This window comes from Podarcis liolepis (genome assembly GCF_965112155.1).
Source record: "Podarcis liolepis genome assembly, chromosome: 1".
Taxonomy (NCBI): Eukaryota; Metazoa; Chordata; class Lepidosauria; order Squamata; family Lacertidae; genus Podarcis; species Podarcis liolepis.
In genome coordinates this window covers 130784273-130797695 of record NC_139554.1, presented here as the reverse complement: position 1 = coordinate 130797695, position 13423 = coordinate 130784273, and the positions used below count along the sequence as shown (strand labels likewise).

Here is a 13423-nt window from a genome sequence, read left to right as displayed (position 1 = left end):
GATGTTGCTTTTCTACAGCTGCATTTGTTAATGTGCGTTAATGATATTTTGCAACTGATGTTTTACATTGTTGCTTTGCGGTTTGATGTTGCTGTTTGCCGTTAGCTCTTTTTATGAGGAATGGCAGGGTGTTGATGTTAAATAAAAATAAACACCATGCAGAACTTAAATTGGATGGCAAGAGACCTGCCAAAAGTATGCATGCTTTATTTGAAGAGGGGCACAATGTTACCGCCCTAATTATCATGCATGTGGATGCTACTAAAATATGTCTTTGTGAACATAAGCTGACACTCTTTCTACAACCAAATTATAAATGAGTAGGAGACCCAAAAATGTCAATTTCTTTTGAGCCGTTAAATTTCACCCCCCCCCCTATGCTTCTTTCTTTCTTTCCTTATTTTTCCACCCAGTTCCTTATTTCACATTGTTTCCTTGCCCCGGGCAAATGGCTTTCCTTAAATATTTGTCTTTTTGTTCTGTTATTTTACTAACCTTAGTGTATCATTGTGACATAGATCTTCAAAGTGACAAAGAGAATGAGATGTTAAAGTAGTATTTTAAATGTAAGGAAACAGCACTCCTACCTTTCTCTTCTTGGCTCATACAAGCATCCGAAGAGAGTTAAATTTGCACATGTGACATTGCATTCCGTTTTATTTAGCTGAAGTAACTGGAATACAGGAATTCCCCCTTTGAGTGGAAGACACTCCCAAACATGCAAGCCCCCCTCCAATTTCTGCCCAGTCTGCCCCCATCCTGTGTCATTCCAAAAGGTCTTTCCACCTGCAGAAACTACTTTTTTAATAAAATATTTATTGAGATTATGCAAAAAATTACACATAGAGAGAAAACAAAGAAAAACTAACAAACACAAGCTAGCAAGAAAATTAACAAAAAAGCGACCTGGAAAGAAGGGAGAAAAAAAAGAAAATGATACAAAGTACAAAAAAAGATAACTAAGAAATAGAAAAAAGAAGGAGGAAAAAATATTTTAAAAAAGAATAAATCCATTTTTCAGTATCTTTAAGCTCATTTGCTTATTTCCTTGACCTCCTCACACCTCCCCTTTTGTATTCCCGTTTTCAAAGTCTTTTCAGCAAATCCTTACCCTCTTTCATTTATCTTTACTCTGTATCTTAACCTATTATAACTATATATTTTCGTCCGTATAATTATCTATATTTATCTATTTTTATTAACCTTATTACCAAAACCACTTCTTTTCAGTCCAACATCATTTTAACATTCATTAATTTTACAGTATTTCTGCAGATGGTCTTTAAATTTCTTCCAATCTTCCTCCACCATTTCTTCTCCCTGGTCTCGGATTTTGCCAGTCATTTCTGCCAATTCCATATAGTCCATCACCTTCATCTGCCATTCTTCCAGAGTGGGTAAATCTTGTGTCTTCCCTGCAGAAACTACTTTTGAGGGGGTGCGCTGGGTTGCACCTCGAGAGTGGAGGCGCGAAAGCCATGGTACCCCAAAAGAGGCCTGCTCTCTCTTTCTTGCTTCCTACCCTTTTAACAACGTTGTGACCCTGAAAACCATTTTAGGCCTTGTTCCTTCCAATGGGTGAACTCTAGCCCAATGGTTACCATTAATTTGATTTGAACTGATTTTATAATGAAATGGTTTTAGAATGTTGTATTATTTTACTGTTGTCAGCTGCGCTGAGCCCGGCTTCGGCTGGGGAGGGCAGGATAAAAATAAAATGTTATTGTTGTTGTTGTTTAGTCGTTTAGTCGTGTCCGACTCTTCGTGACCCCATGGACCAGAGCACGCCAGGCACTCCTTTATTCCACTGCCTCCCACAGTTTGGTCAAACTCATGCTGGTAGATTCGAGAACACTGTCCAACCATCTCATCCTCTGTCGTCCCCTTCTCCTTGTGCCCTCCATCTTTCCCAACATCAGGGTCTTTTCCAGGGAGTCTTCTCTTGGGACCAGTTTACCATTGAAGTCGCCTTACCTTACCCACTCAGCCACTTTGATAAGCGGAATTACAGGTGCTACAGGGGTCAGCAAACTTTTTCAGCAGGGGGCCGGTCCACTGTCCCTCAGACCTTGTGGGGGGCCAGACTATATTTTGGGGGGAAATAATGAACGAATTAATATGCCCCACAAATAACCCAGAGATTCATTTTAAATAAAAGGACACATTCTACTCATGTAAAAACACACTGATTCCTGGACCATCTGTGGGCAAGATTTAGAAGGCGATTGGGCCAGATCTGGCCCCCGGGCCTTAGTTTGTCTATCCATGTGCTACATAATATCCATTCTGTATTTGGAAGAAATCAATATTTTGATGTGGAAGCACCCACAGTTTGGAACATCCTGCCTATTGACAAAGGACAGATTGTGAAGCTGAGGCTCCAATACTTTGGCCACCTCATGAGAAGAGAAGACTCCCTGGAAAAGACCCTGGCAGTGGAAGACAGGAGTGCCTGGCGTGCTCTGGTCCATGGGGTCACGAAGAGTCGGACACGACTAAACAACTAAACAACAACAGCCTATTGACATCAGTCAGGTCCCTGCGCTGTGCTCTTTTCAGTGCTTGCTAAAAACATTTTCCATCTTCCACGATGGATGCTATTGTGGAAATTCCCCATGTTCTCTTAAGGTTTCTATTGATCTCATATCTTCAGGCAGGTATCTATTGCATTATTATGTTTCTTGTAGCTTTCCCTGTTGTTGTTGTTTTAAAAAAACTTTTTATTTATGTATAAGCAAAAGCTATTACAAAGAAAATATAAGCAGAAAAACAGACAGCCTGACAGCTGTTCCATGATCAAATAATCAAGCATTTCTGGAAGTTCTCACCAACATACACTATTGCAATCTTGAATTGAAGACACAGTGCTCTTTCCCACTTATATCCCAATATAAATCAAACTTGGCAAAGCTGTGGCAGGAATTATGGGAGAATATCCCTGTTTGGTTGTTTTATTTCAAAGCCCCAAAGTATGTTTTCTAATTGTCACGGGTCTAAAGTATTTACTTTGTTCTATAAGCCTTTGAGATGTCCACTGCAAAACACCTGCTTCGTAAAACCAAGATATTGTTGACGGTTTAGTTTCATTATCATTGACCATTGCTGCTTTAGATATAGTACTTCTTTTTTTATCAGTAAATGTGTTTAATTTTTTAGTTTTTTAGTTTTTCTCTTTTTTTATTCAAAATTATAACAAGACATATTATCCAGAAACATATCATCCTTGTCCCCCCCCCCATTTTTCCTCCCTCTCCCCCCTCCCACACAAACCCCCCCCCCCCCCCCCCCCGCGGTTTCCCTCAGTTCCAGTCTTTGGTTTCTCTGAGAATGCTGTTTTCTGCATGTTACAAAGTTGTATAGATCCTCAAACTATTTAGCTGATTATTATCAATAAAAAGTTTGTGAATGTTTATTCAAAACCTGCCAAGGAGTCCAGTTCGCTTTGTTGCGTCTTCATATACTTTGTAAAGGGTTCCCATTCATCCTTAAAGTCACAGTTATCCTTGTCCCATAGCTTATATGCAGTTTTGCCAGTTCTGCATAGTCCATCAATTTTTCTTGCCATGATTCTTTAGTTGGGGTTTCTTCAGTCTTCCATCCTTGTGCTACCAGAACTCTCACGGCCGTTGTCGCATACATGAAGATGTTTTTCAACTTTTTTGGCAGGTCTTTCCCTACAATCCCCAACAAAAATGCCTCGGGTTTTTAAACAAATGTTAAATGGAAATGTTAAATGAATATAGTACTTGTGTCTATCGCTGCACCACCATGTGATAAAAAATAAACAGCTGCTAATTCTACTACTTGTAGTCTTGTATGTTTTCCTTTTTTTTACAGAATTTTATCTGGGCCATCTTCTTTATTTTGCTGTATTTGTTTTCTCCCAATGCAGGATGCATAGATATGATGATTTGTTATTTAGAAGGTACTCTATTTCTTATCACACAAACACATATTGTGTGGTCCAGTTCTTTTCAGATGGGGGTTTCTACATAGTAGTTTCTTATTTCAGCTTGATGAACGGTGACCTCTTCATCTCCCCCCCCACACACTTTTGTTTTCTTTTCTGTAATAAATCTGATTTCATTTACAATGCTTCCCCAGTCTACTCTGTTTGTACATGTGCTTGCCTTCGATGACCTTTCCTCTGTGCTTTTGGCATTTCCCTGCCCCCTTTTATATTCTGCTTTCTGGGTATTAGCCACCTCAATTCCCTCAGTTATCCACCGTCTATTGTATCAAAGTGCTGTACGATATTTATCTTTACCGTCTGTATGGGCAACACAGCTCCCACTGTCATTTCTAGAAGCTTCCTCTCCCACCCCCCAATTTGTTTTCCCCACATACCTTTGTTATTTTGCCTCGAACTGTTCTTATCTACTTGCTTGAAGACTTGAACGTGAATATGTTCCCATTATTGTTGCCTTTAGTCTGTATTCATGCCCTGTTAAAACTAAACAAAACATCAGAACAACATTTATTATGCTTTGGTGGCCTGCTTATAGATTCCTCCTACCTGTTCAGAACTATTTATTTGCAGAATGGTTCTTTCTGTTTACCTTTTGGGTACCGTAAGATGAACGCTTTACATTTGGTCTTCACATATTTTTCTCTGTTTTACAATATACCTTGAGATATCTCTTAGGACAGCTTTTGATCTGCACTTCTTGCCAGTTCATTTTGAGGCTTAGTTCAAGGTGCCAGTTTTTATATTTTAAAATACAGAGGGGAAACTGTCTGTGGACAAACGTCGGCTACTTTGGCCAGTAAAGCGAGATGAGCGCCACAACCCCAGAGTCATTCATGACTGGACTTAACCGCAGACAGTTTTTCCAGGTCATGTGGCCAGCATGTCTAAGCCACTTCTGGCGAAACCAGAGCAGTGCACAGAAATGCCATTTACCTTCCTGCTGGAGCGGTACCTATTTATCTACTTGCACTTGGACGTGCTTTCAAACTGCTAGGTTGGCAGGAGCAGGGACCGAGCAACGGGAGCTCACCCCATCGCGGGGATTCGAACCACCGACCTTCCGATTGGCAAGGCCAAGGCTCAGTGGTTTGTACCACAGTGCCATCCGCGCTGTTAAGTTACTTGTAGGATAATACTTTTTTTAAAAAAAGTAATAAAATACTATCACATTCTATGTTTGATGTATTACAGTATTTTAATATTTTTTGGAAGCCGCCCAGAGTGGCTGGGGAAGCCCAGCCAGATGGGCGGAGTATAAATAAATTATTATTACTATTATTATTATTATTATTATTATTATTATTATTATTATTAGTCCATCCTAACATTTGCAGATGAATCAGAAATGTGGGTGGGGGGTTATTGCTGCTGGGGGCTGTCAGGCGAGAAAATCCTCATGTCATCGTGCGCATAGAGTTCTTTGGATCCAAGTCGTAATTAGTTGTGTTTCCATTAGTTGTGCTTCCCCCTTCTCGTTATAAAAGTTTCATAAAGTAACATTTCATTTTGCAGTTGATTGCTGTGTACGACGAGCAAGAGTCCGTCTCCAAGTCTGAGGACGCCAGTGCTAGTTTGACAAATGGAAACAGCCCCGATGCTTTCGAGACAGATGTAGCTGCCCAGCTGGCTGCATTTCAGCCAATCAGAGGAGAGATTGAAGTGACACCCTCCGCTTTGAGACTAGGTATGTGCGTATGCATTTTTAAATTGATCATTATCTTGGATGAGAGGTATGCGCTGTTTCTGCAGTTCTGTGGGTGCATTTGTCATCTTCTGGGTTTGTGCACACTGATAAAAACATACTTGGAAGAAGAAGAAGAAGAAGAAGAAGCATCTCCCATTCTTATCAGCCTGACAACTTGCTAACGTCATTGGCTAATGCATTATTCCAAATGCCGTATCTTTTACAGATGAAACAACAAAAGAGAGGGCTTTTTTCTTTTTTATATTGATGCCACAGCTGTGATATGCTATTCCAAGGGAGTTGTGCATCTAGCACCAACTTTATTGTCTTCCAGGCATTCTAAACTCAAAGATTTTTCAGGGCTGTGTGCATTTATCTGTTGGCTAGTTTACATGTTTACATGGTGCTGGTTTTAACCTTTAAAGCCCTATACTGCTTAGGACCCTTGTACCTATGGGACCGCCTCTCCTGGTATGTCCCACAGAGGACCTTACAGTCTTCAAATAAAAACGTCTTGAAGGTCCCAGGCCACAGAGAGGTTAGGCTGGCCTCAACCAGAGCCAGGGCTTTCTCGGCTGTGGCTCCGATCTGGTGGAACGCTCTGCCACAAGAGACTAGGGCCCTGCGGGACTTGACATCTTTCCGCAGGGCCTGCAAGACAGAGCTGTTCCACCAGGCCTTTGGTCAGAGCACAGCCTGACTCCCTCCTTTGGCAATCTTGACAGAGTTTTATCCTAATGGTTGCCTTCAATTTGAGTTGAATTAATTTTAATGAAATGATTTTAGAATATTGTATTATTTTATTGTTGTTAGCCACCCTGAGCCCGGCCTCGGCTGGGGAGGGCGGGATATAAATAAAATTTATTATTATTATTATTATTATTATTATTATTATTATTATTATTTGTACTTGTTTTGGTTTTTTTAAACCAACTTGTAATAATTGATGAATGTTTTAAATAACTAAATAAAATGCTATAATATTTTAATAACAATACCATTCATAATATATGCGAATCATGCCAATTGGACATATTTTCTGTAATTTCTCTTACAGTATACATGATTTAGTCCACTATTTCTGTTGTTTTGGGAGAAAGCACGAGAGGTTTCTTAAGTTAGCAAATCTCCTGGCTTCTGAAATCTCAGCATGCTACTCACAAGCCTATCCGAGACCGTAAGAAGTGGAAATTACTGATGTAAACTAAAATTAAAGATGGCATTCTTAAGAAGCTGAACTACATAGCAAATTCCAGCATCTGAGGATGTTTTTGTAATTCTACATGATTGTGGAAACATAATACATAGGAATATATGTATTCCTTGGATGCTGATGACATGAAGAAAATTCTGTAGTGCTGACTGACTAGTACCTGTCAAGTTGCTAAAACAGCAAAAGTCCTTGGCATAAGGTGCCAATAAAACTCTATATCATCATCATCATCATCATTATCATCATCATCATCATCATAAGCCATCCATCTCACAGTGTTGCCCCAGCCACTCTGGGCGGCTTCCAGCAAATTAATAATAATAAAATAAAACAAATGAATAAATTTTGCCAAGGGAAGCAAAAACGTAGATCTTGCCCCCATATTTTAGTATGGTGTGTGTGTGTGTGTGTGTGTGTGTGTGTGTGAAGACCAAGGAAGTATTATTTCATACGATAGTTTTCTAGACTCTGGGGCTGTTTAATGCAAATAATTTCCACTCCCCCTTAGTGGCACTTTATGCTTATGGGTCTGAGCCGTAAATTAATTATTTTTTACCATTCATCATTGCCTATTATGTTTATTTCTGTCTGTTTCCTTTGTCCTTGACTTTATGCATTCCATTTGTACCTGTCAGCATAAATAGTGTGGGTCAAGGATACAGCTTCTGTCTACAAAATATTAGTGGTACACCAGTGTCTTAAAGATAAACTGTAGCTGCCGTGTGATAGACTGCTTTTGATATGATTTTATTGTCTCTTAGCTGGAAAGGTGGAAGCAAAGTTAGGAAAATAAACAATATATATGTTGCTATGTTGTTGTTTCAGCTACTCATTGGCATAGTTAAGTTATTACCCCCCCAGTGCATATTAATACTTCTTAGGCTGAGAACTGTAGAACATGGGGAATCAAAGTGTCATAGAAGTTTTTAAAGCTTGAATTCCCATTTGGTAGGAAGTCAGCCATTGTAAATAAACAGGAAGTGGAACTTGAAAGTGTGCGCCCTTGTTTTGTCTTTCTCCTCATACTTTTAGGGAATATTTATTATTCAATATTTATTGTTGAATATTTCTTGCAAACACACTCCATGCACAGGGACACTACAGTGCCATCTGGTTGACCTTGTCTCTGACCACTTTTTTCTCCTTCTCCTTCTATTCCTCCTTACAAGTTTTGGAGTCAGAACACGACACGGTAACCCTCAAGTGTTCATTCATATTTGTAAAAGCATGTAGGAAAGTGAGCAGAGCATATTTGTGATAGTGAGAAAGATCAAATTGGCATGTGAGAAATGGTAAATTCTGGAGAGGATCCCGGAGATATATGCTGGTCTATAGCTCATGTGTCCTGTGCAGGTATAGGGTGGAATATAAATTCAATTAATAATAATAATAATAATAATAATAAGTGTGTGTAATAGGCAAAAAGGGAAACCTGTGTGTGTATATAAACACTGGAAATTCACAAGGCAGCTCCCAGTGTTGCAAAAAGTTCTGGGAAGTTCTATAGTTTGAAAGGGACCTTGCCATAGCTGTCAACTTACAGATTTGAAAATAAGGGACCAGCAGCCTTGAAAATAAGGGATCAGCAGCCAAATTAAGGGATTTTCCGAGCACAGATATGTTCAACTTCTGAGCCCCTCCAAGCCAAAGGCAGAAAGCCCAGCCAGCAGCCAAACGAAGCCTCATCAATAAGGGACAGCAGCGGGACATGGCGCTGGGATAAGGGACTGTTCTGTCAAATAAGGGACGGTTGACATCTATGGACCTTGCCTTACTGGCAGAGATCATCTTTTGTGTGTAGTGTTTTAAATGTAGCTCTTTTTGTTTTGCATTGCTTTTACCAAAGGTGTCCTTGTGATGCTAGTCAATGGAGTACATAATAGGTCCCTGGCATCTCAACAGAAGGATATAGTTGGGAAATTCCTGAAATCACAGATGAAACAGTCCTCTTTGTTGTGTCACCCAAAACTGGACTTGCGGGTTGTTGTTGTTTTTCCAAACAAAGAGACAAAAATGCCAGATATCCTAAATGTCTATGCCTTAGAACAGTTGGCCATGGAACTTGTTGTTGTTGTTTAGTCGTTTAGTCGTGTCCGACTCTTCGTGACCCCATGGACCAGATCACGCCAGGAACTCCTGTCTTCCTTTAAAAAAAAAAAAGGTAATATTTATTAATTTTCAACCATTTAAACATAACAAAACAGAAAGACAAAAAAAAGAAAGAACACAAAAAGAAAAAAAAAGAGAAACATAAAACTAACACAGCAAGACGCAAACCATCTTCCACTGCCTCCCGCAGTTTGGTCAAACTCATGCTGGTAGCTTCAAGAACACTGTCCAACCATCTCATCCTCTGCCATCCCCTTCTCCTTGTGCCCTCAATATCTTGCCCAACATCCGGGTCTTTTCCAGGGAGTCTTCCCTTCTCACGAGGTGGCCAAAGTATTGGAGCCTCAGCTTCAGGATCTGTCCTTCCAGTGAGCACTCAGGGCTGATTTCCTTCAGAATGGATCGGTTTCATCTTCTTGCAGTCCATGGGACTCTCAAGAGTCTCCTCCAGTACTATAATTCAAAAGCATCAATTCTTCAGCGATCAGCCTTCTTTATGGTGTCACTTCTGTACATCACTACTGGAAAAACCATAGCTTTAACTATACAGACCTTTGTCAGCAAGGTGATGTCTCTGCTTTAGGTTTGTCATCGCTTTTCTCCCAAGAAGCAAGCATCTTCTAATTTTGTGACTGCCGTCACCATCTGCAGTGATCATGGAGCCCAAGAAAGTAAAATCTCTCACTGCCTCCATTTCTTCCCCTTCTATTTGCCAAGAGGTGATGGGCCCAGTGGCCATGATCTTCGTTTTTTTGATGTTGAGCTTCAGACCATATTTTGCGCTCTTCTCTTTCACCCTCAATAAAAGGTTCTTTAATTCCTCCTCACTTTCTGCCATCAAGATTGTGTCATCTGCATACCTGAGGTTGTTGATATTTCTTCCGGCAATCTTAATTCCAGTTTGGGATTCATCCAGTCCAGCCTTTCGCATGATGAATTCTGCATATAAGTTAAATAAGCAGGGAGACAATATACAGCCTTGTCGTACTCCTTTCCCAATTAACTTTCCCATGGAACCAGCCAGAGGTAATTCCTAGGCTTAGGTTTCTATCCAACTAAATTATTGAATGCAAGGAAAGGCTTTTCTATGTGCAGAGGAACTTCCTTTCTCTCTCTTGCCGCTGTGTTTCCTCTGCTCTGGAGGACTGGGGAAAACCAACTGGGAACAGCAACTGCAGTGTGGAAAGTGGGCAACACAGTAGTATTCAATTTCAAAAGGCAAAACTCCTCAAGAGTGAGAAGAATATTTAGAATATTGTTGAAAGGGAGAGTCAAGAGGGTCAAATCTCTCCCCAAGATGCTTGGAAGCTTTTTAAAACCATGATGATAGAAGCTTAGCTGGAATGTGTATCACAGATTAGGAACAGAACCACTAAATCCAAGACGATGCCAGCATGATTAATGAACAGAGAAGAAAGCTATAAAAGGCAAGAAGGTTTACTTTCGGAAATTGAGGGAGACAAAAGAGGAGCACAAACTCTGTTGAAACCAATGTAAGTTGACAGGAAAATAAAGAAGAAAAAAGAATTTGAGGAACATACTGCTAAAAACATTAAGGATAACAATAAAAACATACTTTTAATACATGAGAATCAGGAGGCTAGGGAGACTGCAGAGAAATTAAATGATTTAGTTGTGTCTCTCCTCACTGCAGAAGACATTGGGCAGATTCCTGCTGCTGAACTGACTTTTTTGGGAAATGTGTTTGAAGACTTGAATCAAACAGAAGTGACAAGTGATGAGGTTTTAGGTTCTGTTGAGAAATAAAAATGAGCAAGTCACTGGGCCCAGATGACACCTACCCGAGAGTTTATAAAGAAAATGACTCAATATGAAACTATTTTCTAAAGAAGAAGAAGAAGCAAACTTTCCGTAAAAACGACCTCCATTGCACAGGATTGGGAAACATTCAATGTCACACTGATTTTCCAAAGGGGACCCAAAGCTAACCCAGATAATCACATGTCAGTTAGCTAATGTGAGGTGAAAAACATTATTTGATGGTGGAGAGCAGAAATCGGTGAAATTTTTAAAAGAATAGAGGAGCAAGATTTCAGAGGAAGAATCAACATGTCAAGGCGAGTTCCTTGAGACCTGGCTGGTTCCCCTTACAGACTGGAAACTATGAGGCTACAGAGAGGAGGAGGAGTTAGCAGAAAGTTCTAACAATGGAGATGGGTGGGAACCCCAATGTTTAGCATTGGGACTGGCGCCATATCACTTGTTCACTTCCCTACATACTTTTAAAACGTGAATGGTAAAAGCAGTCATGATACGCTGGGCTCAGGACATTCGTCACAACACACTTATGAATGAATGGAAAAGGCTATGGAAAGAGGACATTAGATTTACCACCTGCTACAACCTTAGAGAGAATGTTTTAAAGATGCAATACAGATGGTACCTAATCCCGGCCAAGTTGGCCAAAATGTATAAGAAAAGCACAGACAGGTGCTGGAGGTGTAAAGAGGGGAATGGCACCTTCATACATATGTGGTGGGAGTGTAAGAAGTTAAGAGAATTCTGGAATGTCATCTATAATGAAATGGAAAAAAACTGTTTAAACTCTCTTTCACAAAAAACCGGAAGCCTTCCTGTTTGGTATCATGTTTGCAGAAATCAAGAAAATTTGTAGACCCTTATTTATGTATGCCACCACAGCAGCAAGAATCTTGATAGCCAAAAACTGGAAAAGCAATATTATCCCCACCAAATCCCCATAAGAAAAATGATTGAATATCTACATCTTGCAGAATTAACAGGGAGAATAAGAGGAAAAACTATTCAAAAAGTTAACAACGAATGGTCAACTTTTAAAGAATATCTCAAAAACTATATGGACAACACAAGTGTCCTGGCAGATATAGATTAATTCTTGAAAATAGAGGAAAGGTAAGGTATGATAAAATCTGGTTAGATAAATACAAAAGAAAAGTAGAATAACAAATACGAAATGCGTACAGAGTTAAGTTTCATAACAAGGTACAAAGAGAAGAGTTGGAAGTCTATTATGTGTGGTGTACATGTAGGATATGTCGGTATGTGAGATATGTATTATATGTAATGTATGTAATGTATTTGTTAAGTTTTTTGTTACCTGACGTACAATAAATAAAACGTGAATAGAGAAATAGTGTTGGAAGTTGTCCTCTCAAGTTCAGTAACTGGCCAAACCCATGCCAATTCATCAGGGAGTAAGGAGGCTACAGAGCATGTCTGGTGCTGAAGCTGCTTTTAGATGACTCCAACTGCAAATATGGAGGCTGCTGAGGAGGCCAGGCACCATCTTGGCTGCGAGTCCTGGAAGACCTGGCTCCCTCCTTGCTGGCCTTTTCCAACCTAGCGTAGGAGGTCAGAGCCCAGACTGACTCCAGCTACAAAAGCTGCTGAACAGACTCTTGGGCTGTGGTATTGTTTGGGGTATTTTGTTGAGGTTTGTTGTTGTTATTTATCCTATCTTTATTTTTTGATCTTATTATGATTTATGTGGAAGTTGTTTCAATTTGGTTGTATGCTTTTCGATCTGTTTTATTTACAGTGGTACCTCAGGTTAAGTACTTAATTCGTTCTGGAGGTCCGTTCTTAACCTGAAGCACCACTTTAGCTAATGGGGCCTCCTGCTGCCGCCGGAGCCCGATTTCTGTTCTCATCCTGAAGCAAAGTCCTTAACCTGAGGTAATATTTCTGGGTTAGCGGAGTCTGTAACCTGAAGCGTATGTAACCTGAAGCGCATGTAACCTGAGGTACCACTGTATTATGTTCATAATTATGTAAACCTTCTCATGTTGTAAACCATCTTGAGCATGGTTTTATCTAAAGAAAGGTGGCACAGAAATAAAATGCTGACGATGAGGTACTTTAAGTCTTTCACAAGGCCTAGTTGCTTCTGTTACTAAAATTCACAGAACTAAAAAAACTCTGGCTACTAGAAAGTCCAGATGTTCAATGAATGCATGCAAATAGATTCAAGGACTTTCCCCTTCATTACTCAGTATTTTTGTCTTGATGGTGTGGTATAAAGCTTACTTGGTTCTGAAAATCCGACTGACCAATTTCTAGCTATCATATCTCTCTGTTAATAAATATTCTGCTATTGTTTACATCTCTCAACGCCAACCTGCCCCCCACTATTAACAGTTTAAATCCATAATGCAGATGAAAATCGTTTTGTCCTATTTCTGCATGACTGGAATACAATCTGACTTGCTAAATTATGGGTGAACTGACCCTACTTAGGATTTTTTTTTAAAAAAAAACCAAACACAAAGTGTTGGAGAGTGGTTTTAATTAGCACAGATATGTGGCTAATCATATCACAGATACAGAAGAGAGAAAAGTGTGATTGGAATAGAATATCTACATATTAGTCTGCTCTATGTAACTTTCTTGATTAAGTACTATAATCCAGAGGTTTTGCATACACATGCACAACATATATTCCTTACAG

The 13423-nt window shown here is 39.7% G+C and overlaps 1 protein-coding gene and 1 long non-coding RNA gene across 3 annotated transcripts in view; one reads left to right on the top strand and one right to left on the bottom strand.

Annotated features, from left to right (window-relative positions):
* Positions 1-13423, top strand: part of PARD3B (par-3 family cell polarity regulator beta) — a 579832-nt gene that overhangs the window by 118978 nt on the left and 447431 nt on the right. For both annotated transcript variants that reach the window (XM_083472433.1, XM_083472434.1), the window contains exon 3: positions 5483-5654. In XM_083472433.1, the coding sequence (XP_083328559.1) occupies positions 5483-5654 (172 nt within the window). The remainder of the gene's footprint in view (positions 1-5482; positions 5655-13423) is intronic.
* Positions 1-13423, bottom strand: part of LOC310693554 — a 278269-nt gene that overhangs the window by 20871 nt on the left and 243975 nt on the right. The gene's annotated exons all lie outside the window — the stretch shown is intronic.